This window comes from Alexandromys fortis, unplaced genomic scaffold (assembly GCF_014885135.2).
Source record: "Alexandromys fortis isolate MF-2015 unplaced genomic scaffold, M_Fortis_MF-2015_v1.1 scaffold_121, whole genome shotgun sequence".
Taxonomy (NCBI): Eukaryota; Metazoa; Chordata; class Mammalia; order Rodentia; family Cricetidae; genus Alexandromys; species Alexandromys fortis.
Window position 1 is genome coordinate 2080234 of NW_026068037.1, and position 25401 is coordinate 2105634.

The window sequence follows — 25401 nt, forward strand, 5'->3', positions numbered from 1 at the left end:
GGCAGGGAACCCTGATTGCTCTTCGGGCTGACGAGGGAGGGGGACTTGATTGGGGAAGGGGGAGGGAAATGGGAGGCGGTGGCGGGGAGGAGGCAGAAATCTTTAATAAATAAATAAATAAATAAATAATAAAAAAACATAATAAAAAATTAGACACAGTTGGAGTCAGTTCAGAGAACAAGCCTTGTGTTAACTCTTTAGATTCCCACTCAATTATTGCTGCTGCTGAAAATTAAATATTCCTGGATTTTGAAAAAAAAATAGTGTTTTCACAGTGATCTTGAAAAAGTTGACCGAAACTCCAAGAGATCATGCAGGCCCTTCGAAGGTGACTAGTCCCCTGTCTTCTCCCTAACATTTGGGTGTGGCCACAGTCCTCTTCCATTGTAAGATAGAAAGAGAAACTCAATTCATTGCAAACATTTCCAACAGTATTAAGCCATTTTTTTTTTTTTTTGTTTTCTGGTTTTTTTTTTTTTTTTGGTGGTGGTATGTGGCTTTAATCCCAGCACTCGAGAGGCAGAGGCGTATTAAGCCATTTGTGCCCCAGTTAAAGTGAATAACTTTTATATTCTGTTCAGGTATTACAAGCGACATTGTGAACTAGGCACACACATTTAACCTAGAACTCTGGAGGCAGAGGCAAACAGAGCTGTAAAAGTTCACGGCCAATGTTGCCATCTGTCTCCGTTGGGCAGGAGGGGAATAGGGGAGGAGATATTGTGTGTGGGGGGTAGATTTAGTTTTAAATTGTGCGTGTGTATGCGCACGTGTGAGTATATTATAGGTACCATGGGAGGCAGAGGCATAATAGGATCCTCTGGGAGCTAGAGTTACAGGCAGTTGTAAGCTACCTGACAGACTTGGGTGCTCTGGAAGAGCAGTGCATACTCTGAACTGCTGAGCCATCTCTCCAGTCTTCCCGTTAAAAATGATTCTAAATCTTGTGTGTCCATGTGTGTCTGGGTGTGGGTGTGTGCGTGAGTGCATGGAGGCCAGGAAGAGCGTGTCAGGTCTGAAGTTACAGGTGGTTGTAAGATGCCCAGTGTGGATGCCAGAAGCCAAACCTGGGTTCTCTGAAAGAGCAGCCTGTACTCTTAGTCAGCAAGTTGTCTTTGGTTCAACTTTGAGCTTTGAAGACTGCCTCAAGCCATTGGTAGCTGGATAATTTATAGTCCACTTCTGGGGGCGAGAAGTCCACAGGCACCAGCCGCTGGCGAGGAAAGTCTTATTTCATTGGGGCATGGTGGAAGGCAAAAGGAAATGATTCTCTGAGCACTGTTAGAAGCCCTCATTCCTTTCGCCTGAGGAACCCCAGGGCCCTTTTAAAACACCCACTTCTGAACAATGTCAGTTCAGCAGCACATTAATCTTGGAGACACACATTCAAACCACACACCAGGCGTCATTCACACGGTCCTGATGGTGACAGAAGACAGCCGTAGATTGAAGTGGTGCCTGTCTTCTGAAGGCCTCATCTTCATTTCATTTGCAGCTTTGTCCCTGCTCCTGGAGTCCTTGGACATGGTCTCTTCCTCCCAGGGTCTTTCCCAAGCTTGATCGTGCCTGAACACCACTTGAGCTAACATGAACCTCCAAGGTGGCTTCGGAAGTCTAGGCATGTTAGTGTGGAGGGTTAGGTCCATTCACTGACCAGCATATTTGTAAACTATGGTCTCCAAACTATGAGTTTTGGGGAATTCTTGACTAATAGTTATAAATAATCATGACTCCACATTAAAGAACAAAGACCTTTGCTCCAGGATACCCAAGACTGTGCAGCCTTCCTAGCACCACAGCCATCTCCATGGGTTGAGACGGGCAGAGGAGGAAGGGCTGTTAGAGAAGGTAAGGGAAAGCCTGTAGCTCAGAAGACGTTATCGAGATTGTCACCCAAAGAAGATGAATGGTGAACCACTTTTGTTAAAGTCTGTGTTCCTTAGTTGACAGAAAGTGACTCAAAAACAAATATAAAATCCTCATATGAAACCATTAACATTCTTATTCCAAAACCAAACTTTTCTTAATTGTTGAGAAACAAATTTCAAACAGAAGATAAAGCAGTAACTGATACCAACTTAGTGTGACGTAGTAAGTTCTTCTGTGGTTTTATTTACATTACCTTACGTTAATATAGGGAGTTACTTTCAAAACATAGCTCTCTTATGAAGGCATTTCGGATTTTTAGTGAATATAATAGTTTAATAAAATATAAATTTTAACTTTTTCCTTTACTTTTAGTTGAAGTTTTTTTTCCATCTGCTTTAGTTTTGTATTAAACTTTACATTAGAGTTGAACAAATTTACTAGGTGGATTTCCGAGCTATGTTAAATTCACAGTTTCCTAGTGAATTAGTGTTAGAAATTTAGGAGCTTACTAGTAAACAAATAAAACTAACAAAAATTCATTAGCAGTGACTGTATAAAGGTATTTTGTACAGAATAAACAGTACCCGTGCCCTGTGGCTCATTATTCCATCTGGCAGGGGTGCTGTGCCAAGCCTCTCTCCTGATAGACATCAAGGAAACCCTTTCACTTGAGTTCTGTAAATAATGTTTATAGAACCAACCGCTCTACCTGACTTTGCGTTCTCTTGACTTACCAATGTCATATACACAGAGAAGACGGAACAACCTGAGGGAACTTACTCATTTCACACACACAGTTTTTGCTTTTGTCTGCACTCAGATCTCAGATGTTTATTCTAGTGCTTTCATATTAAATATACATTATTTCTTTTATAATAACAAATTGTTAAGCAGTGTAAAGCAATTTGCTTATTGCTAAACTATTTTAAACACGTGTTCTGAGTGTCGTATTGAAGCATCATTTGAAAGCACAGCAGCAGTATACTTGCTGGCAGGACAAGTTCTGTGATCTCCAGCATGGAAAAATAAACTTGAAAATTTAAGAAGAAAACCAACGACTCTGAGCCAGTGTCAATGGTAGGCACAGTGCTTCCTTTCTGCCTGTCTCTCAGGAGTCCCCTTGGCTTCTGAGTGTCCTTCTTCACTTGTGCAGTTGCTACTCAAAAGGTCGTGGTGTTGTAGGACAGTCTTTGAAGGCAAATGGGATGGCCAGTTTATCAGTTTCAGTTCCATCGTCCATAGTACCAGATGGCCCTGAGGAGGTGGCTCACCGCTCTGCTCACATCTGCGGAACGAAGAACGTGACTTCCTTGCGTGGGTCATGTGAGCAGTCCTGTGAGATACAGCGCTGACACTTGTATGGAGGAGGTGAGAATTACATCTTGAGCATCTCTCTCCAGCATTCATACTATAATTGCTGACTATAAACTAGCAGACCAGGTAGGAATTGCTTCTTACTGAATCAATCCTGCTGCGCCTGCAGCATCCTCAGAGCCACATGTTTTCCATTCAGTCCAGTCGCTCGCTGTTCTCTGTCTTCTTTCCCTACCTAGTCTCAGCGTCAACAGCATTTCTCCATTCTGTATAAGCACTTAGCTCAGATTCTGGCACAAAGAGTAAATAAAAAAACAAAAGGATATGACTGCGTCAAGCTATGGAGAAGGAGGTTTATTGTGGAAAAAAGGAAGAACATAAGCAGGGACAGCGGCATCTGGGAGAATCCTTAGTGAGCTTGGCCAGACTGGGCTGAGTCAGGTGCAGAGAGAGGGAGTGCAAGAGAGAAGCCACTGACCAAAAGGGGCGAAACCTCTCAGCCTGCACACACACACATAGATATACCTCATGTGCATGTGCGCACACACACACATGTATTTATACTCTCACACACGTGCACAATTACAGAATTAGCAAGCACAGAAAGCAGAGGAGCTTCCCAGTCCACACTCTTGAGATTTCTCAAGGCTTTTTATGCACTGTAACCTGGGGAAGTAGAACAATTTCAGCTCTGGTGGTTCTCCTTGGAAGGTAATTCTCATAGTGACCTGTGCTGTGTGGATTCTCTGAGCTGCACAGCAGACTCCCAAGGAGCACCAAAGTTAGTCACATGCTGGCAGCGTTGTCAATGAGCATATGAAAAGAAGGCATGCTCACCAGCTAATTTTGAGCTTGCAGAAAAACGCTCTGCCAGTTAATGGAGACCATGGCAGCCACCATTTGCAAGTGTCTTCCTTGAGCCAGTTTTTTAATCCTCACATTATGAGGTGTGATGTCTTTAATAAGCTCCTTTTATAAGAAGAGTGTTATTCTGAAGGATTTCATATTGTCCCCATGAAAGGATGCAGCAGGACCAGAACTCATAAGTACACACTTCTCTGCCCCTGAGTTCATGTGTGCGAAAGAGCCTGTGCTGATGCTGTGGCTTTGTTCTCCATCCCGCCTGCTCCCCCGCCTCACAACTGGGTTCATTTTATTGCCTGTGTTTTCCTTTTTTCTGCTTTATTGACAGACCACTATTAGCCAGTTCCTTGATAATGATGTGGCAAGCGACCTTGCTAGGAAAAGAGCTTGTTTCGTTACAACTCTAATGTGGCTTAGCATCAAAAAACGGAACAAAGGCTACTGATAATGGCCTGGACCTTTTCAGTATGCAGATTTGTAATGGCACAAGTGACTTTCTATCAGCACAGTGGGTTCTTAGCTCTTCTTTCATCACTGCCTGCTCCATACGTTAAGCTGTGAACAGAACAGTTTAATTTCCATGAATTACTCAGAGCTTGAAGAGTGAATGTTCTGCGTCCTCAGTGAACACAGAGCTCTGCTGAACTTGCCGTTTCCTGTCTTAAAACACAGGAAACTATCTGTAAGAAAATAGTGCACTTAAAAGGCATGGTGGATTATATTTTAAATGAATGTAACAAAAATGTGGTTTTCTCTGATCATGCAAATAATTCAATCTGTATTTAACTACTAAAAAATAATTGTGCTGGCAGTTAGTGATAAGCAATACAAAGCAAAACAAGGTAAAATTTAAAGGAGCAGATGTGTTCAGGTCTAGGAGTCTCAATCAGGTTTCTCTGCCCATTAAAAAAATTAAAAGGCAGGAAAAATCTTGAGCCAAAAGTAGCAGGGAAGAAATACCAAACTCAGCAGACGAAATCAGAAGTTGAAGAAAGACTTTTAGCCGAGGTAAGGAAGCATACAGATACAGTAGGCACACAGAAAAATGGGGAAAAAAGGAACCCCCCCCCCCCGCAAAAGCAGAGAAGATAGGCAAGGACCCGAAAAATTGGTGTTTTCTCTGGGGTTGCCTTTTAAAATCTCTGAAGGGTCTTTTTCCCCTTCACAGTAGGGTGGTTTTAGTTTGTAGAAGGACAGAATGGCTGCTTTTCCTAAGACTGTTGCTTGACATGCCCTAACCTGGCCTCGAACTTGTTGAGCCAGTTCGTCAGCTGGGGCTCTGCTGGCAGGAGAAACAACCACAAAACCTTTGTTCTGAGTTGCCATACATTGTCTCAGGGTTGGAGGGTGAAGATGAAGGCAGCCATTTTGAAGTTCACCATCTTTACTACCTAGTCATGTCCTTGTCTTTATCTGACTGCCTACCAGGGGTCTCTCTGACTCCTAGTCCTCAGCAAGGTACCAAATCAAACCATTGAGAGAAACAGTCTTAGGAGGTGTGGTGTTTTAATACTGTTTGTGGTGAGTGCCATCACATACTGCTACTGGTTTCCCCTCTCTCCTCCTGTGTGTGGGGGTGCTGGGACTAGGGATTGACCCTAGGCCCTGGAGTGTGCTCCGTGAGTGTGCTCCGTGAGTGCTCTACCAGGTTACATCCTTAGTTCTATTATGTTTTTAAACTAATTTTCTTATGAAAACATTTTGGCTAAAGTGGGTGGAAGTTTCTAGGTGTTAAGCTGTTTATAAAATGCAGGGGTGCTGGGCGGTGGTGGCGCACGCCTTTAATCCCAGCACTCGGGAGGCAGAGGCAGGCGGATTTCTGTGAGATTGAGGCCAGCCTGGTCTAGAAGAGCTAGTTCCAGGACAGGAACCAAAAGCTACAGAGAAACCTTGTCTCGAAAATCAAAAAAAAAAAAAAAAGGGGGGGTGGGTTAGAACTCAGGTCAGTGTCAGGCACAGTGTGTCAGGCACAGTGAGTGCCTCATTCCTATATTCCCAGCCCTTAAAAGGCTGAGCTGGGAAATTTGTCAGATTTTAAGGCCATTTGGTCCACCCAATGAGTTCCAGGTCACCCTAAACTACAGTATAAGACCAAACCTCAAAAAACAGACAAACAAAAAAACCAGAAAAGTCCTTAGATAGGTTGAGCACAGCCATTGATACCACCCGAGGCAAGTTCAGTGTGTACCACGTGAATACCCTGGAGTGTGGTTCTACCCAGTCCACCAGCGTGTAAACCTGTGCTGAGTTTAGAACCTGGCTGTCTGGTGTGATCTCACATGTGGCTGTTCCTTTACAGATGATGCAGTCTCTCAAGGCACTGATCGAGAATGCAGATGCTGTATATGAAAAGATTGTGCATTGCCAGAAGGCAGGTGAGTGGGTTTCTCTAAAACAAAACTACCACCATCATCAATTTCCACAAAACTGTGTCCTCGTTTTGGTACTCTGAAAAAAACAAATAAGACACTTATTTTTCCATGGCTAAACCCTAATGCAGTGGTTCTCAACCCCAGATGATGGGTGTCCCTGGAGAGAGATGGCAGATACATCAGCACCGGTTGACTGGGAGGCCCGTAACTACCAGACTCTGCCGATGGTCTAAACAAGGTGGCTAACATCGGTAGTGCCAGCACTGGGGACGCTGGGGCAGGACAGTGCTGAGTTTGAGAGCAGTCTGGGCTACAGAGTGAGGTCTGGTCTCCAAAACTCAACCACCTCCAGGCATTTCTAGCATGAAGCTATGATAAGAGCCTGTATTAATCTCTTCCTTGGTTCTGTATTTGCTGGGAAGCCTCCCGGCCGTCACCAGTAAGCTCGTAATGCGGTGAGGGTGACTGGAGGGAGGCATGGCTCTGAGAAAAGAGAGCCCCTTTACTGTTAGTGTGTTTGCATTTTCAGGTGTTGATAGAGTACTGCACTGTGCTGTAAAATGCCTCTTATGTGAGGAGCCTCTGTAGACAATGGGATTATGATGCAGTAAACATCTTGTACGTATAAAATGCCATATAGAGAAAACACACTGAACTCACCACCCTGCTGAGCAGTGTGGCATAGACGCACAGCGCACTGTAGAGCATAAGCTGTTGCCCATGAACACGTAGCTGCGGCCTGCAGCTCGCTGTTGCTGCTTAGCCTTGGGAGTGAGAACGTTGGAACTTGAGCTGTGTATCTTCCCACTTTCACTCCATGGCTGTCGTAAACCAGGAACCATGTGTAGATATTTGTAGTTGTAATACTTTTCAAGTGTCTTATATTGTGATGAAAATACAGTGTTTTCAGTTGTCCAGTTTCAAGGATCAGATTGTAAGGTTCTAACATGAAGATATTTCAAGTTTGAAGAAGGTTGACCTTGCTTTCTGGGGTCTCTTTACAATAAAGAGATTTCACAATTGCTGTGCTTTTTAAAAGCCACTTTTTTCAGAAATGAATTAAAGTAGCTAGAAAATAAAGGCATGTGTGAAAAGTTTTGGTATTTATTGGATGAATATTCATATTTGTGACTAATCAACAAACTCCCAAATCCACATTTTTTGTCAGTAAAATACTGTTAGCAAAATGTTTTTATTTCTGGTCCTTTCCAAGCTAGTTCTCCCTACAGTATCCATCCAAATGCCATTTTGGCATGTCATTATCCTACATAGAATAGCAGAACATGTGATGCTAATCTGATCTCCTAACTCACAAACAAGACCATCGACCAAGTCTCCCACCATGTTGCCAATGTTATCGAAGATTCGTCATATACCATCTGCTCCCTCATTTAATAAATACATTTTGAACTTTTATATGCATAAGGCTCTTGATAGCTCTTACATACCAAAATGTGAAAAGTATGTGGGTCTAGTTTTATCTTTCTAGAATCTTCAAATCATGCAGAAGATATCGTGGGAATGCTGGGTACTTAGAGCAGTGGTTCTCAACCTTCCTGACACGGGGTTCCTCATGTTGTGCTGACTCCCAACTGCAAAATTATTCCGTTGCTGTTTTCTAACTTTAATATTTTTGGAGATAGAGGTTTGCCAAAGGGTTTGTGACCCGTGGGTCGAGAGCCACTGCCTTGGTGTGTTAGTCAGTACTCTCAGCTTACTCGAGAAGTGATGCAGAGCCTCTGAGGTTTGTAACAAGACAAGAGGGTTACTGAGCAAAAGCCTTCAGCCGTGTGCGGAGAATTTGAAAAAGCAGAATTAGTTGGGGACATTGTCAATCTTGAGAAGGTGCTTCTGAAAGCAGGGAGGAAGGAAAGGAAGTGCCCTGTCGCTCTGCAGGCCGCTCTCCCCCTGCTTCCCCATCCCATTCTCACAGACTTTCCCTCCAGCAGGACTCCCTCGCTCTATGCCAGGCTGTAGTACTGTTGAAGTTGCCCAGTGTTTCTCAAGACCTTTCATGATGCTAGGGTTTGTGTTACTAAAGTGTTCTGTTGAGTCCTTCAGTCCACTTTCTCCCTTCAGTTGTGCATTTTATTAATGTATTTCATCTTCCAAATCAGATCGCTTCCTACAGCAGCAAGATTGTATGTTGTCACACTCTGTATCTTGCCCAAAACATGCGTTCTAAGATTCTGTGCAGGTGTTAACAAAAGAAATGGGATTTGACTTTTATTAAGTATTCTGTTAAACACATGTATGAGTATGTTGAATTTTGTGAAATTTTAAACAGGAACTCTATTAATTCAACTATTTGTGTGAGGTTTTTTCTTTGCAGATTCACAGGTTTATGAAATTTGATAACTTCTATAATGGGCTTGTGTTGTGCAGTTTTTGATAAGAAAATGCTTGCTGCACACAATAGAATGTTGTATAGCAGGCGTTAGTCTGATGAGACGTAGGGTGACCACTGTGTGAGGCTCCAGGTTAGCCCTGGGTAGAAAGCTGCAAATAGGCAAACCAAGATGACCGTTGGGTTTAAGTTACCCTTGCCACTATGCAGGAGTTCTTAGACCCCTGCTCTTTCTTTCTTCATGTTTATAGTTATTGTAAGGACATACAGTCATTAGTCAAATGAAGAATTGCTAACCTGTATCGCGTTCAGAAGACACTTGTGTAAGATTTTACTTTAGAAGTAATTATTGCTCCACTTGTAGAACTTCAGTCTTTCACAGGAAGGTCAGGTCACCAGAATTTCATGAAGAAGGAACTCAGATGCATTTCTAGCTTTTAAGTCAAAATTCATATTTTTATTAGATACCATTTCATTTAAACAACTCAGTGGAATAGCAGTTCTAGCCAGCATCCACCCATCACTTTTTAAGGCGTGTGCCTTTCCTGACACTCCTTGAGCTTCAGTAGATTTCGTGGGAGAAAAGTGCATCGTTGGTGTTGTGGAGAGAGAGTTGAGCAGTCAGTCTGCAGGCCCCCAGGGGGACAGACCCTTGAGGGCAGGAGAACAAGCCATGGGAACAGCACTGATGGGTAGCAAGGCTTCTCTAGTTTATTCTTTCAGGGAAAGCTTGTGGCAGAGAGAATCAGGGGGTAAGAAAAATGTTTAATGAGAAAATGCTTGTTCATGGGAACCTGGAGGACCCAGTAAAGAGGAAGCTGTTCAAACACATGCACACTTAAAAACGAAAATGATGAGGTGAGGAGAGATGGAACACTTGATCTTAAGAAGGGAGCAGACCCTTTTCTGAGACAGCAGAAACAATGTGACTTTTAGAGAAAGGATAAGACCTGAGGAGGGCATTCGCCTGGGCAGCTGTGCAGAGAAGTGCTGCCCAGGGAGCCTCAGCTTGGGGAAGCAAGGGGAAGAGGAAGCTGGGGACTCCTCCGTGGGTAGATTTGTTCAGTCAGAGCTCACAGGGCCACCTGAAGATGCTGGTTACAAACTGTATCGTGCAAGGCACTGCAGGAGGCACCGTCTGAACACCATATGAATAAGACCAAGAAGTGACGACAGACAGAACTATGCAGGAATAAGTGTGTATGACTTAGCACCCCCTTTCTCAAGAGAGCAAGTGTAAGGAACACATGCAGGGGAGCTGATCAGGAACCTGCAGAGGACGAATTATTTTTAAAACATACTTAAACACTGATACAATCTGTCAAATTCTTCTAGAAAAAGAACTATTTCTTCCTCGTCTCTATTTCTTTTTCTCTTCCAATGCCCGAATCTATAGCCCCGCTTTGCCGTATGGGTCTCCTTCTCGTCACTGAATTGCCTTCCTTCTTGAAGCTCAGGGAACTAGATGGAAACACATTTTTATCGGGTAGTTTTAAGTGGAAAATCTTCTCTGGAGGAGACTAAGTTATGTATTTCCTGTTAAAGAATTAACGCCTTTGATTAATATTTATTCCCTCCTGAAACCTCATTAAAATGACCACAGGGGCTTTTTTTAAATGCAGAAATCCATAAAGACAATAGGAACAGCAAAATTGCAGGAACTGAAAGCAGCTGAACAAGGGACAGTGACCCAATGAGTAGTAATTGTTTATCTGCTGCCCCAGGAAAGCTGCATAGAAGCTGGCATGGTAGCAGTGGAAGTGGGTGGGGTCCAACCAGCAATTTCATTCACACCACACACTACCTGCTTGGATGTGTAGATGCCCAGCCTCCACATGTGGAAGCTCCAGGAGGCTCACAGGCAGTCCAGTTCCTAGGCAACCCTCCAGAGAGTAAAAGCTTTTATTGCCTTCCTCTTAGCTGGTTAATGGAACTTCATCTAGAATGAGTCCTTTATAGCTCTCTATCTATATATATTTTTCAGAATCTGATTTTGAAGTTTTGTGCTAATGACCGAGTCAGCTTTGTTGACAGAGGTTTCTCTCCCACTCGGTCCTGCAGCTGTTCAGTCCCAAAGAAACACACAGAGGTCTACCTTAGTTATAAATTGCATGACTTATTAGCTCAGGCTTTCTTAGTAACTAACTCTTATATCTTACATTAACCCATAATTCTTGACTGTGTTTGCCACGTGGCTTGGTACCTTTATCAGTGAGGCATTCTCATCTTGCTTCCTCTGCATCTGGGTGACGACTGTAGAATGAGCCTTTCCTCTTCACAGAATTCTTCTGTTCTGGTCACCCTGCCTATACTTTTCTACCTGGCTACTGGCCAATCAGTGTTTTATTAAAACCAATACAAGTGACAAATCTTTATAGGAACAAGACCATTGTCCCACAGCTCTTCCCCCTTTTTTTTCAAAGCAAAAACTCTGAATCTAATCTCCCTTGTTTAGCTTTCTTTCTGACCATTATCTGTAACAACTTGCAACCAACACTCTAAACAAAGAAAAACATCCATAATCCATTTTTGGGGAACATGGGCATAGTTTTCTAGGCTACTTTCTGCTGATTGGGGGTGCTGATAATCATATGGGGACCTAAAGGAAACTTAGGATTATGGTCAGGTCTTGACTGGAATATTTTGTGAGGCTTGATTATCTCAGGCAACAGTCTTAAGGCTATTTTTGATGTTCTTGATCTCAGAGGAAACTCAAACAGAGGTCCTCTAAACTATTGGATCATTTGGGCCATCCGCTCCTATTGGAGATATTTCAGAGGGTCTTCCTTGATAAAACTTGATTTCTTAACATAGAATGAATCTATGGCCTCCCGTTTCCTGTGGGAACAAAAGAGAAACCTCTTCTCCAAAGTAACATATCTTTTCACTGAAATTTTGAAGTCAAGGCATCAAGGACAGCACAATAGCATACAGTATCCAGATTCTCTGTGTGTTTTCCATCTTTATGTAGCTTTTTAACCTTTATTTCTTTTATTTTTATTTTTAATTTTTTGGTTTTTTGAGACAGGGTTTCTCTGTGTACCTTGAACTCACAGGGATCCTCCTGTCTCTGCCTCCCAAGTGTTGGGATTAAAGGTGTGTGCCACCACACCCACCTTCTCTCTCTCTCTCTCTCTCTCTCTCTCTCTCTCTCTCTCTCTCTCTCTCTACTTTATTCTTTTACTTTTCTGTCCCAATATATTTTTAAAGACACTGTAAACTGGTTTTTGTTTTTGGTCTGAATCTATCTTTATTGTATATCTCTTTTTTTTTTCAACCACATGAGTCTTTAATTTGCTAACTGATATGGCTAGGATTAAAGCCATGGTTTTGACAACTGGATCCACCCCATTCCTTAACTTTCTGATAGTATAGCTTCATGGCAGAGGTACTGGCGTGAGCCATGTTTATTGCCACAACTCTATGGAGTTTCAAGGTCCCTGCCACCACCAAAAAGCATGCTGTCAGCTATTCATAAACACCATTTAATACTAACTGACTAGTGAAAATTAGTGAACGCTTTGGGATACCAAGAGGTAGCAAGGCCAACAGCATTCCTTGCTCTTTTCTGCCCCCTTCTGTCATTCCTTTGTCACTAATACATGAATATAAGGGAAAGGATCAAAAAGGACAGCTCATTCACAGGACAGTTAGCAAGCAGCTGGTCTCTCGAGCCCATGACTCTGGCACATCATCTTTACTCAGCCTTGACATCACCCTTCACTTTGCACCAGTGAAGCTTCAGAGGAAAGTCCAAACCTCCTGGAGCTACTGTCCTTCTAAAATACCACACAGGAATGAGTTATCATGAGCACACTACAGTTTGAGCATGTCTCTTCTCAGGGAAAAGTGGAGAAGAGCCTTCTGTTGCATCCTTGGCCCCGTGTCTTTTCCCTCCTCCCTCACGGGGACAGGGACAGCTCAGAAGCAGACATAGACTCCTTTTTTGTATGTAACTTCTGTTACTGATGTTCCTCTCTTGCGACAAACAAAGGGGAGGGAAGTTGCGGGGGGGGGGGGGGGGGGAGGAGGGAAGTGGAACTTGTCCTTCCTGGGGCACATGCGCTATGATCAAATTCCAAAGCTCTACTGTTTGGCCATGTCTTTCTCTGCTCTCCTTTGTAAATACAGTCTCTGAACACATCCTTTCCATCTAAATAACAACTTGATGGTTTCCACGGCTGCTGAATGTGAGGTCAGGTGTAATCCTCCTTAGCTTTTAGCTCTGCCTCTTGGGTAAAGAACTGCTCTGGTTGCTGTGTCTATTATAACTGCCTGGTACAGCCAAGAACCATAATTTAAGTTCACAAGCAAGTCACAGTTTCTCACACAAAGACTAGGATGTTTTGAAAATTACCACATGCCAATAATAGGTATCATCAGATCCAAGATAAATTAAATTAACCTAGATGATTTCTGAGGATATTTTAGCTCTCAAATGAAAATCCTCATAATGAAATCATTACAGTATATTATAATATCATGTGATGTAACAGATCACATACAGCATACCCCAACATAATATAAGAAGGATCATAACTGCTGAAGGATGGAACATTTTAGGTGAGCAAAATTTAGAGGGCTTGATCATGAAGCCAAGCTTGGGGTAGAGGTGAGAGCTATGTAAACCAGGCTTCCATCCAGTGGGGGAGCTGCCAGAATAGGAGAGTCCTGGGAAGAAAGGGCTGGGAAAAAGTGCCGGAAGTCCTGGGACAGGATCCGTTCTGTCAACTTGACACAGTCCAGAATTCCGTGGGAGCTTGTCTATATCAGGCTGACCTGTGGGCGTGTTTCTTAGAAATGGTCTTATTCCACATTAATTTGTATGAGATCACCCGTTGTGGATGGCACTGTTCTCTGGGTCTGAGTCCTGAACTGTATGAGAGTAAAGAAAGCCAGATGGGCGCTAGGCACACATACAGTTGTTTCTCTCTGCTGGTGGCTGGAACTCTGATGGGATTGGCTGCTTCAGGCTCCTGTAACTCCCATGCAGAGGTACACTGTGACCTGGAACTGTGAGCCGTATAAACCCTTTCCCCCTAAGCTCCGTACTCCACATATTTTATCACAGCACGGAGAGGAAGCTGGGCAATTATGAAAGCTTAGCAGCATCTTTACACCGATGGCTGACCTCACTCCACCTTGTCTTCCTCTGTAGCGGCCATGACCTTCTAGCACACCTTGTATTTGTAGACAGTGTCTGTTTTCGTTGGTTTAAGGTGCAAAGTCCTCAGGCTTTTTGTTCATAGCACACTCCTGATACCAAGAGCAGTGTTTGGGGAGCACACACAGAGTCACGTGACAGATGAGGCTGGGATACAGGCAAAGGGCTACTGAACTCTAAGTCAGCAAACATGGTTATTAGGCACAATGAACAATTTCTTTGTGGCCCAAGCTAACTATCTGAAGGTAAGGTTGATAGTATTTACTAATAAACTGCTTATGGGGAATAGGATAGAAAGAGGGGAATGAGAATGACTTAAGATCTTTGTCCTATCCTTGAGAGACAAAACTGCAAGTGTGACTGTGGGCTGGCACTCTGGACACCTGACCCTCCAGAGCTTCTGTCAGGAGATGCAAAATAAGTACAGGCACTTGAGATGCAGCAGCCTGAGTGTCTATGGAGGGGACAAGGCATGCCGAAGGGAAGCTGACACCCTCCATCAGATCAAAGTTGAAGGCACCTCAGCACTCACTACATGCACCTTGTGCTAGCTTGGTGAGGGTGTCGGGGAAATCTCATGGCTGGCATGTGAGGTGGGTTCAAAGTTAGGAAAGTCATATGAGAATTTTAAGAATTGCAAAATGCATCTATTTTGAGTTAGCAATTCTATTTTTTAGAGTCTTTGTAAAGATATGATTATATACTTAGCAAAGTTTTCTTTGTAATGTTGAGAACAATCTAAACATCCAACAAGATGGCCCTGCTAAGATACGTTATACATCTGTATAATGAACATTAGATATAATGTATGTGTGTGCATGTATGTATATATGTTTATTCACATACTTACATGTATATGTAAAAATATGCACATGCTGATTCTATAAAGATGCATGTTATTTATATTATTTATTTTATAAGAAGGGTCTAGAAGAACAGAGCCTAAGGCTGTGGTACATCCTCTGGAAGGGTTCCTCAGAGGTAACAGCTCTGCTGGAGAGGGACTTGAAAATTGATAGATGGAGAAAGGAAAGACACTTTCTGTGTATTGGTTTGTAGGTTCATGCTTTTGAACTTGTTGAATCATATTATCTGTCCAGAAGTAAATAGAATGTAAGAACTGCAGACAGGCATGGTGGGGTGGGCTGTGCATGATGTAGCTGTTTATGTTAATAAACAAATATATGTGTGTGTGTCTGTATATATATATATATGTATGTGTGTATGTATATACATATATTTTTTTCAGTGTTTTGGAACAGACCTGAGGGTTTGCTAATGCTAGGGAATGGGGGTGGGTCAGGCAGCGGGGAACAAGCCTCATCTTAATAACTGGTAAGGTGGCCCTTGAGTGTGTCTGTGACAGGACAGGAGTATCTTGCTGAACTTGATGTGAACTGCATGTTTGTGCTTGGCAGTTAAATTCGACAAAGCATCAAGTTATGCAGCTTCACTCACCTAGAGTCACCCAGATGGGAAATGCTGGCAGAGGGAGAGAGCTGCATGGAACTCATTCACAAATCGCACTGCTGTAGGCTTGGCATCACAGGGATCTTGCCATCCATCTGGTTTCAGGGCTATATTTAAGAGACCTGGTTTATCTATTCTATCTCATTTGGAATGAGATTTAACAGTTCAAAATCCATCTTAAAATAGCTTGGCTTTTGTTAGTGCCAAGATTGTTTTGGGAGGATGGCCAAGAAAAGGAGACTACCGACTGTAGCTGTTGGGAAGTAACAAGGTGTTTCCATCTCCACAGGACGGAGATGAGGTCCCTGTGCTCACTCTTGCCCACAGCAGACCTCACCCTGAGCTGGGAGAGTCCTTGACCAGGGCTGTCTGTCTAATGCACTGTGTGTAGACACTTAAAGACGATGTTACAGAGCCGCATTTGTTCACAGGCAGTGGGGCGCTGGTGAGCTGACCTCTACTTGGGGCCGAACTGTCCCTGCCCTGTAGATTGCATCTTCTAGGAAACAGCCCACTTTACCTCATTTGGAAAATGGAAGTAAATTAAAATTAGGCCATCTAGTTAAGTTTTGACAGGATTTAGAAATGTGTACTCTTTGATTTTGGTTGTCACTGTTTGAAACACACACAGATACTCTTGTGCTGATTTTGTTTGGTGAGAGAACTTTTTAGGACGGACAGCAAATTTCAGCTGAGAAATAATTATTAGTATGGCTACAGCATTTCTGTCAGCAATTCACTGAACCCGCAGATACAGAATCCATGGAAGCAAAAACTTACTATACTTAATTCAGTAACTTCAATAGTTTCAAAGGCAAAATAAATCTAATCTTCAAGTACATCATTGTAAGATCAGTTTATCTCACGCGTGTTTGGCCACATGTTGTATACTGTATTTAATCTCCTGTATTCCACATGTTGTATACTGTATTTAATCTCCTGTATTTTGAAGTTATAGAAGAAACTAACCACTGTATTTAAAAGGTCACCTACTTTGTATTTGATTATGAAAAATGGCTTTAGTTTTAGTGGGATGAGGAGATGATACCTTCTTCTGACTTGGCCGCATCTGCTTTCACAGCAAGAGCTGCTGCTTTGTGACTGTATTAAGTGTGTGTGTGTGTGTGTGTGTGTGTATGTATGTAGTGTATTGTATACCTAGAAGTAATTAGGTTTTATTTAGTGTTATCTGTGATGAGAAGTATAAAACAATAGAAATAGAAATTTCTTTTTTGTATACTCCCATACAATTAGACACAGTTTCAAACACAGAGGTGCACATGTACACACATGTATACACATCCACATGAACATGCCCATATACCCTACACACTTGAAGAAAAACACTTCTTTTCCCATATAGTATGTTTATAGATTATTTGGGAATTTCAGATAATGTATATACCCTGATCACACTCACTTCCCAGTCCTTCCAGGTCCACTTCCTGACCCTGGTGACTCTTCCCCTACCCCAAAAAAAGAAAGGAAGGAAGGAAATATACCAATTTGTATTGCCCATATACTCACTGGGGCGTGGCCAAACTCACAGTGGCCAGCCCCTTAAAGAAAATTGAGTCCTTCCCCACCCCCATGTCTGCCATAGGCTACCAATTGTGGAGAGCTACAGTGTTTCTTTATGTAGAAGTCTAGTGGACATACTTTTATATGACTCTCCAGCTAGACGCTAAAAGTAATACCTTGTGCAGTCTCCAGAACAGACTGATAGCCCTAACGTGGTTCTTTCTCGTGTGGCCTATGGTTTCCATCCCTTGAAGATCAGAATTAAACTCTTAGCCATCACCTGACTAGGGGTTGTCCATTCGCCCTTTCCTTAGTTCTCTTTATTAGACTGAGAACCATTCGGCAGGGTCTGTTTAGGTAGTGCACCAGAAGTAAAATGGCATACTGTTCTTTCCCAAGAACAGGCTATGGGACCAAAGGAGTCTAATTGTAGGATTTAGGGGCATAGAACAGCCAGGACTTAAAAACAGTCCTCCCCTCCCACACTGGAGACGTGGCTCCATTGTTAAAGAGCTGGTGCTGTTCTTCCAGAGGTCTTGAATTTGTTTCCCAAGTACTTCTGTAACTCCCCTCCAGGAGAACCCAGTGTCTTGGCTCTTCAGACACCTGCGCTTAGATGTACATAACCACTCCCCCGCCCAAACACACACAATTTAAAAAATAATTTTTTAAAGAGCAGATATCCCAGGTCCAGCAGGTTCTCTGTGTGAGACCCTGACCATTTGCTGACTTCTGCGCTTAGTCTCCTCTAAGTATAGATCTGTGTATCTCTCTGGGGTTGTATAATGTGTTCTCAGCCTGCAAACTTGGATGCCTTTAAACAAGCTGACTGTTGAACAGCATAGCACATTGCATCGTGTCAGCCTTCCACAGGACCATGTCCTCATACATACAGTAATGTATGTGTCAGCCTTCCACGGGACCATGTCCTCATACATACAGTAATGTATGTGTCAGCCTTCCACGGGACCATGTCCTCATACACACTCAGATTTAACTGTAGCCTCTAACTTTATATGGTGGCAGTATGCTGAAGAACCCTGGTCTCTTTGTCTCTCCCTGTCTCTCCGTGTCTGCCTCTGACTATCTGTGTGTCTGTGTGCAAGACAGAAGACTAATTCAGGTATTGCTCCTCTGATACCACTTTAAATAAAAAATAAGACAGGTACTCTTCATTGCCTGGGCTTATGAAGTAGATCAGGTTGGCTTGCTAGCATGGCCCAGGATCCCCCAGTCTCTGTCAACCCCTCCCCCGCCAGCACTGGGATTATAAACAAGGGCCATCACACCTGACCCTTCTACATGGATTCTGGGGACCAAACTGAGTCCTTCTGCTCGCATAGCAAGTGCTTTGCTGACTGCACCACCTGCTCTGCCCTCTTCTGCCTCCTTAGCAGGTGTTCCATGGGGTCATTTTCCTTTAAAGAAAACACAGACTACCTTGTGCTTTCAGTAGAATCTGCCGTGTAGTTTAAACCAAACTAGTGTTTGGGGCACTGCCTAATAGGAAAAATGTAATTATTTTGTCAACAACAAACTCCAAGATAATGTGACAAGTTATGTGTGGCTCTACAATGTACAAAATTATGACAGATGTGTTCTGGAAGAGTGTTTGGAAGATAGACCTTGTTCCTGAGAGAAAAAGAGCTGTGTTCCTTTCTCCCATTATTGTTGACCTGGTTTCTGTTTCTGAACGTGAAGATTCCCCCACAGCAGGATGCTTACCCCTGCCTCCACACAGGGCCACAGTTGACTCTGTTATTCTCCACAGTGTGCTCTTTAGAACGTCAAGACTATTTCGTACACAATTTAGAACTTCTCAATACAGATTTTGCAGATGAGTATCACAGAAGTAATTTTCTCAGGTTAAACAAAATTCCAGTTATCTTCAAACTACCTGTGTTTTATTATCTCTAATCTTAAGAAAAATACTTGAGTCTTTAGGCTAGAAAGTCCCATGTTTCAGTTCCTAATGCTGCAGATGAGGGGCAGGCACCCAAAACAGACTTTTTTTTTTTTTGATGTGCATCTTTCTCCACTGGTAACAGCCCAGAGGTGTCTGCTGATGGATTGTCACCAGCTGTTTCTGGTCTTCTTGTCCCAGAAGAAGCTACGTTGGGTAGTTCTTCATCTTCCTGTCCTACTAAACAGGCCTTATGAAAAACCTGTGTGGGTGCTACCACTGTGTGCCACAGTTGAGGGACTGTCATTAAACATCTGCAATCCAGACCACAGGGACAGATGCAGTAGTCATTGGTGAGCATAGAGGGGACTTTGATGCCTCTTGGGTTCCTAGTGTAGCTAATAGGAAGAGGAGAATAGGAACTGTCTTCCACCAGCTGACCCAAGAGAAGCTCCCAGAGTAGCAGTGTTGTTTCTGGACAGAGAGATATAAACTGAGAGGCCTAGGGCCAGCCTGCCAGCACTCATCACTGAGCTGTTCTGCCTGCTCCCTGCCTGTGCCCCAGGCTCGGAGTAGCTTGTGTCTGCTGGTGAGGTGCACTTAGCACATAGCCGTATTTCACAGAGCTTCATGTGGGAGGGGTTGACCCGTTCTCTTGTTTTGTATGATTTCTTAAGTAAAAGCATGATGTTTTTTTCTTAGTGTGATGGTTTAAAAGAAATTGGTCCCCCAAGGAAGTGGAACTACTAGGAGGTGTAGCCTTGTTGGGGGAAGGGTGTCACTGTGAGGGTGGACTTTGAGGTCTCATAAAAGTTCAAGCCACACCTAGTGAAACTTGAGACTGTTCACTTCCTGTTGCCTACAAGTCAAGATGTAGGACACTTGGCTTCTTCTATAGCACAATGTCTGTATGCCACCATGCCAACCATGATGATAATGGACTAAGTCTCTGAAAATGTAAGCCATCCCAATGAAATGTTTTTATTTTATAAGAGTTGCCACAGTCATGGTGTCTTTTCACAGCAAGAAAAACCCAACTAAGGCACTTAGTTTTTCATAAATGTAAATTTGTCTGAATACTTTTAGTTTGTTTTATTAGAATAAAATAAATTTAAATAACCTACTATTAAAATTTATCTTAAGTTTTACATTGCACCACATGGACTTTCTTCCATATGGCATGCTTCCTAGTATATCTTAGTTGATATTACACATACACGTATTTTGGCTCTGGTTTCAAACGAAGTCATTGTTATATATTCTTGTGTCATCATTTTAATACTACTGCCATCTTGGCTATATCATACCTAAAATCTTTGCCATTGGGTTCCTTGACAAAATTATGAATAGATATGCTGACTGCCTAACTACAGGTTTCTGTTCTCACTCTGCTGGGCATGCATCTTTACAGAGCAGTTGGTATGTCTAAGTAATGAGTTTTGGTAGCGTCTAGTATGACATGTAATCATGCTTTCTGGTGGTATGTAATTAATAAATGTTATTTGCTGACCTTAAAATGTTTTCATTTCAACAATCAAGAATTACTCTCATTATGCAAAATGGTGAGATTTTTTGTTTTAATATTAGAGATAATTGACTACTGATCTACAGAAACAGGGAAGTGCTCTAAAACACTCAAATGGCAAATGTTCCCATTTTCTTCTTGAAGTAACTGTTCCTCTTTAAGTTTCATGTTGGAATCTTAATAAGTGAAAACACTGTTGAAGATAATTTAAAAATTCATGTCTGTGAGGTAAACAGTGAGTAGAAAGAAAAATGTAGATTCTTGCCTGCCCCTCCCCACCTACTTCCTATCCACCCTTCTCTGAAGTTCAGAGTTTACAGTCTTGTAATCCTAGATCTTGAGCCTGGCTCCAGTGTGTGCCTGCTGCACATGCTCTCAAGACTGTCCCAGCTTCCTACTCTCCTGCTCCATCTCTTCTCCAAGAAAACCTTGCACTGCCTTCTTGTTAAAGACCTTCACAGCACTTGCTAAAAATGCCTACGACTTTACCCATCCCAAACTCCTAAACCATAATCTTCCAGAGGTAGAAAGTCTGCACGTTAGGTGCACTGGAGGTGATGAGGTTTGAGATTGTCTCCCGAGTCCTTGTACTCTCCAGTGAGGTCTGTCCCCATCCTCCTCCGACAAGCTGTGAAAGCCCCCCACAGCCACATGTTCTGTAAAGTTTCTTAGTGACCACACCCACTTCCCTGGCTGTCCATAGCTACAGACTCCTGCCCACCACTTCTTCCTCCCTATGCCCTTTACTTCCCTCTGATTTAACAATGGGGGCTTTAAAAACAGATCTGGGACAGGCTGTATGACTTAGTTTAACATTTTTGTTTATCTGATTGTTACCAGCCACTGTAGGCTTTGCCCTATTCTTTAAGCAGAATTATAAACGTTTTATAAAAGGAGAAGGAACCCTATTTTTAAGTTTCTTAATAAGATAGAGTGTTTTTCATTGAGTTAGTTCTTTGCTGTAAATATTTGGAAATAGGAGGTTACTTAACATCTAACCTAAGCAAGTCCTTTATGTCTACTATGGAACAACAATCTTAAAAAAAATACTGTGACTTGCTAGAGTAATTCCTGGTAAGTTATTGCCAAGGTGTGTAAGAACGTGTACACATGTGAGTGTGCGTGTGTATGGAAGACAGACGTCACCCCCAGTCCTTTAGCCACCGTTCACTAGTTTTTGAGACAGTGTGACTTACTGGTCTGGAGCTCATCAATTAGATAAGTCTAACTTTCCAGCTAGTCCCAGGGATCCCTGTCTCCACTCCTCACGTACAAGATCACAAACACACATCATCACAGGACTTTTGTGCACAGTTTCTCACAAGTGCATGTGCCATCACACCTGGCTTTTGCACAAGTTCTGGAGATCACACTTGGGTCTTTATGCTTGCATAGTGTCTTAGGGTTTCTTTTACTTAGAAGAGATGCCATGACCACAGCAACTCTCATACAGGAAAACTCTTACTTGAGGTGATGACTTATAGTTCATTATCATCGGGACAGGGAGCATGGTGGCATGCAGGCAGATATCTTGATCAAAAGGCAACAAGAAGTGGACTGTGACATTAGGAGAAGCTTGAGCACAGGAAACCTCAAAGTCCACCCCATAGTGATACACTTTCTTCACCAAGATCACACCTACTCCAACAAGGCTACACCTCCTAAGAGTACCACTCCCTTTGGGGCCATTTTCCTTCAAACCACTGTTTCCACTCTCTGGCCTCCAAAATCTTAGAGCCATAGCATAATGCAAAAATGCATTCAGTCTAACTTCAAATGTCCCCATAGTCTATAACAGCCTCAAACTTATTTAAAAGTATAAAGTTCAGTGTCTCTTCTGAAATGCATATAGTCTCTTAACTGTAAAATAAAAATAAAAAAGCAGATCAATACTTCCAACATATAATAGCACAGGATATACATTACCATTCCAAAATGTAAGAAAGGGATAGCAAGGAAATACTGGATCAAAGCAAGACTGAAAATCAGCCTGGCAGACTCCACACTCTGCTTCTCCATGTCTGATGTCTGAACGCTCTTCAGATCTCCAACTCTGCTCAGCTTTGTTGACTGCAGCACACTTGTTTCTCCTGGGCTGACTCCACTCCTGTTAGCAGCAATCCTTGGCAGATATCCCATGGTTCTTGGGGTCTCCGAGGTAACCCAGGCTTCACCTTCACAGCTTCACACAATGACCTCTGGGCCACCACTCAGGGACACCCCGACACATGCCTGTCTTCAAAGGCTTTCCTTAGACATAGAGGGAGGCTCTATAGCCCATTTCTTCTCGCTTTAGCTCAAAATCCAGAACCACATGGCTAAAGCTGCCAAGTTCTGCTGCTTTGGGGGACTGGAACATGGCCCCCTTTTCAATTTACATGCTCACCAGCTTTTGGTTATCTGTGGTTTTCATCACTGCCTAAACTTGGTTGTCCTGGAACTTGATCTGTAGATCAGGCTGTCCTCAGACTCAAAGATCTGCCAGCCCCTGCCTTCTTAGTGCTGGGATTAAAGGTGTGCACCACCACACTCGCCTCTAAGCTTAGCTGGGTGGGGTCTTGCCCTCACTGCAGCCCCATGTATCAGTTTCTGATTAATGTGTACAGACACTAAGAAATAACGTTGTCACTCACTGTATGGAGCTGTTTGAAGTGGTGTCACGTAGGAAGGGAATTAGAAGATGGAACACTCAAGCAACAGTGAAAGCAAACGGAACAGCACAGAAAGGCAGGTATAACAGCTGACACCTGCAGTCCCACCATTCTGGAGGCTGAGGTAGGAGGACTGAATTAAACTTGAAAGCCCAGTGAGATGGTTCAATGGTGAAAGGAATTTGCCACCAAGCCTGCCAACCTGAGTTTGGTCTCAGGACCTACATAGTGAAAGGAGAGAACCTACTTGAGCAAATTGTCCTTTCATGTGATGCTTGCACATGTAAACACACACACACATGCACACACACGCTCAAATCACACAAGTACACAAATATATAAATGTAAAGAAAATGGATACCACTTTAAAAATAAGTAAATAATAAAACTCAAAGTAGGGCTGGTGATACATCTCATTATTACAATGCTTGCTTCCTATGCATGAGACCCATACAGTGTCTTACCAGCTTTACAGTAATTATATATTCTTGTAAATACAGTAACTAGCAGACATGTGCTTTCTCAGCGTCTGTCAGTAGGCACTGGCCAGCTCCACCCTGGCTCACCAACAGTTCAGGCCCTGTGACTGTGAAAGCATGAGCCAGAGCTCTCTGCACTTGTGCAGTGAGCTGCACTGTGCACTGTGCACAGACAGAAATGAGATCCGAGCAGCACGTGCGGAGAGGAAGGACTGTGGTGCACTGTGTATTTCTGCTGACACGGAGAAAGCACAGTGGAAGATTAACCCCATACACTAGAAATGAGCAGGAGGGCAGAGGTGAAGGACAGCGGGTGGAGCAAGACCTACCCGAACATACCTTGATAGCCTTTGGAATTAGGTTAAGTTTTGAATAAATTTTGTAGATTTATTTTTGGAAAACATTTTTTTGTAAAACAAAAGCACATACATACTGACACAAGCAAACAGCGAGCCAACAACTGAACCTGATTATGCTTTGTCCATGAGAGAGCCACACAGACGACAAGACTTAACGCGCATTCTCGGTAAGACCTGCTCTAAGGACAAAAGTGATGGAGCTAACTTCAGCTCAATAGTCTTACCATTAAACAAAACTGACGTTGACCTTTCCTGACAGGAAGTGTGTGTCTTTGCATCCTGTTCATTGCCTGTGCCAGTGTTGGTTCCTCAGTAGAGATGACCCTAGATACCTGTGTCAGCTGTAGCTCCTTTTCTGGTTGTGGGCAGCCTATCTAAAAGAAGCAGGTGCAAATGACAATTGTAGACCTGCAAGGAACATTCACTGGCCTCAGAGATACTCTCCATCTCTCGATATGTGGAATCTCCCAGCTTTCCTCCCTTACAGTCTTAAATAGACACATTGATGGAATTCCAGTGCATCTTGGGATTGTTGTAGATATGCCTAGAAAATACATGTTCCCAGTTCATTGCCTCCTATAGGATGAGGAAGTAATAACCTCCATTTGTTTTTATTTCTCTCAGCCATGGAATTCCATGAACACTTGCACAGCATAGGCACCAAGGAGGGACTGAAGGAACGGAAATTGCAGAAGGCGGTGGAGAGCTTTACTTGGAATATTACAATCTTAAAGGTACTGTATTTGTTACTTTTCTGTTGCTATGGTAAAATACTACAACAAAGGCAACTTATAGAATTTATTTTTCTTACCATCCAGAGGGATGAGTCCCTTAAAGCAGGGATGCTCAGTAGCAAGCAGGTATGGCCAGAGCTGGAGCCTAGGAACTCATATCCTCAACCACAAATATGAAACAGAGCAGTCTGAAGTAGGACAAGGCTGTAAAACTTCAAAACCCAGTCCCAAGGACATATATCCTTCAGCATAGCAGTGCCTTCTAAACCTCTACACAGTGCCTCCGGCGGGAAGGGAAGTGCCTGTGCCTGTGGAGGATATATCTCATTTCAGCCATCACATTCCAGTCTCTCGTTTCCATGGGCTTATGGCCATAGCGTAATATAAAATGGATTTAGTATAACTTCAGAAGTCCCCATAGTCTTTCACAGTCTTGACATTTTAAATATACATTACCATTTCAAAAGGGAGGAATGGGGACATGAGGGGAAATACCTGCAAGATCTAGCAGGTGGAATGCCAAGTCCTATGGCTTCATGTCTACTTTTGGGAATTTTAATTTTAAGGGGTTTAGATGGCTCCTCCCCTCCAGCTTTGCTGGAGTTCACTCAGAATTCACTCGGGTTGATTCCGTGCCCTGTATGCAGCTCTCCTGGTACCCCACAGCTCTGTCGTCTCTAGCCCCTTGTGATCTCCATTGCATCCCAAGCTTTCCTTTCCGAGCTTCATGCGAGGGCTTCTCAGGGCCTTTACAAAAGTATCCCCTGCCCGTGTTGCGCGGCCTGAGAGGCTCTGACACTGGAGGAGAAGACCCACCACTGCTTCACTC

General features: G+C 43.1%; 1 protein-coding gene across 1 annotated transcript in view; it reads left to right on the forward strand.

Moving 5' to 3' along the window:
- Plcl2 (phospholipase C like 2) overlaps positions 1-25401 on the forward strand; it is a 179015-nt gene that overhangs the window by 139700 nt on the left and 13914 nt on the right. Inside the window, exons 5-6 of the mRNA XM_050165065.1 lie at positions 6347-6422; positions 24463-24572. Coding sequence (XP_050021022.1) covers positions 6347-6422; positions 24463-24572 — 186 coding nt within the window. The remainder of the gene's footprint in view (positions 1-6346; positions 6423-24462; positions 24573-25401) is intronic.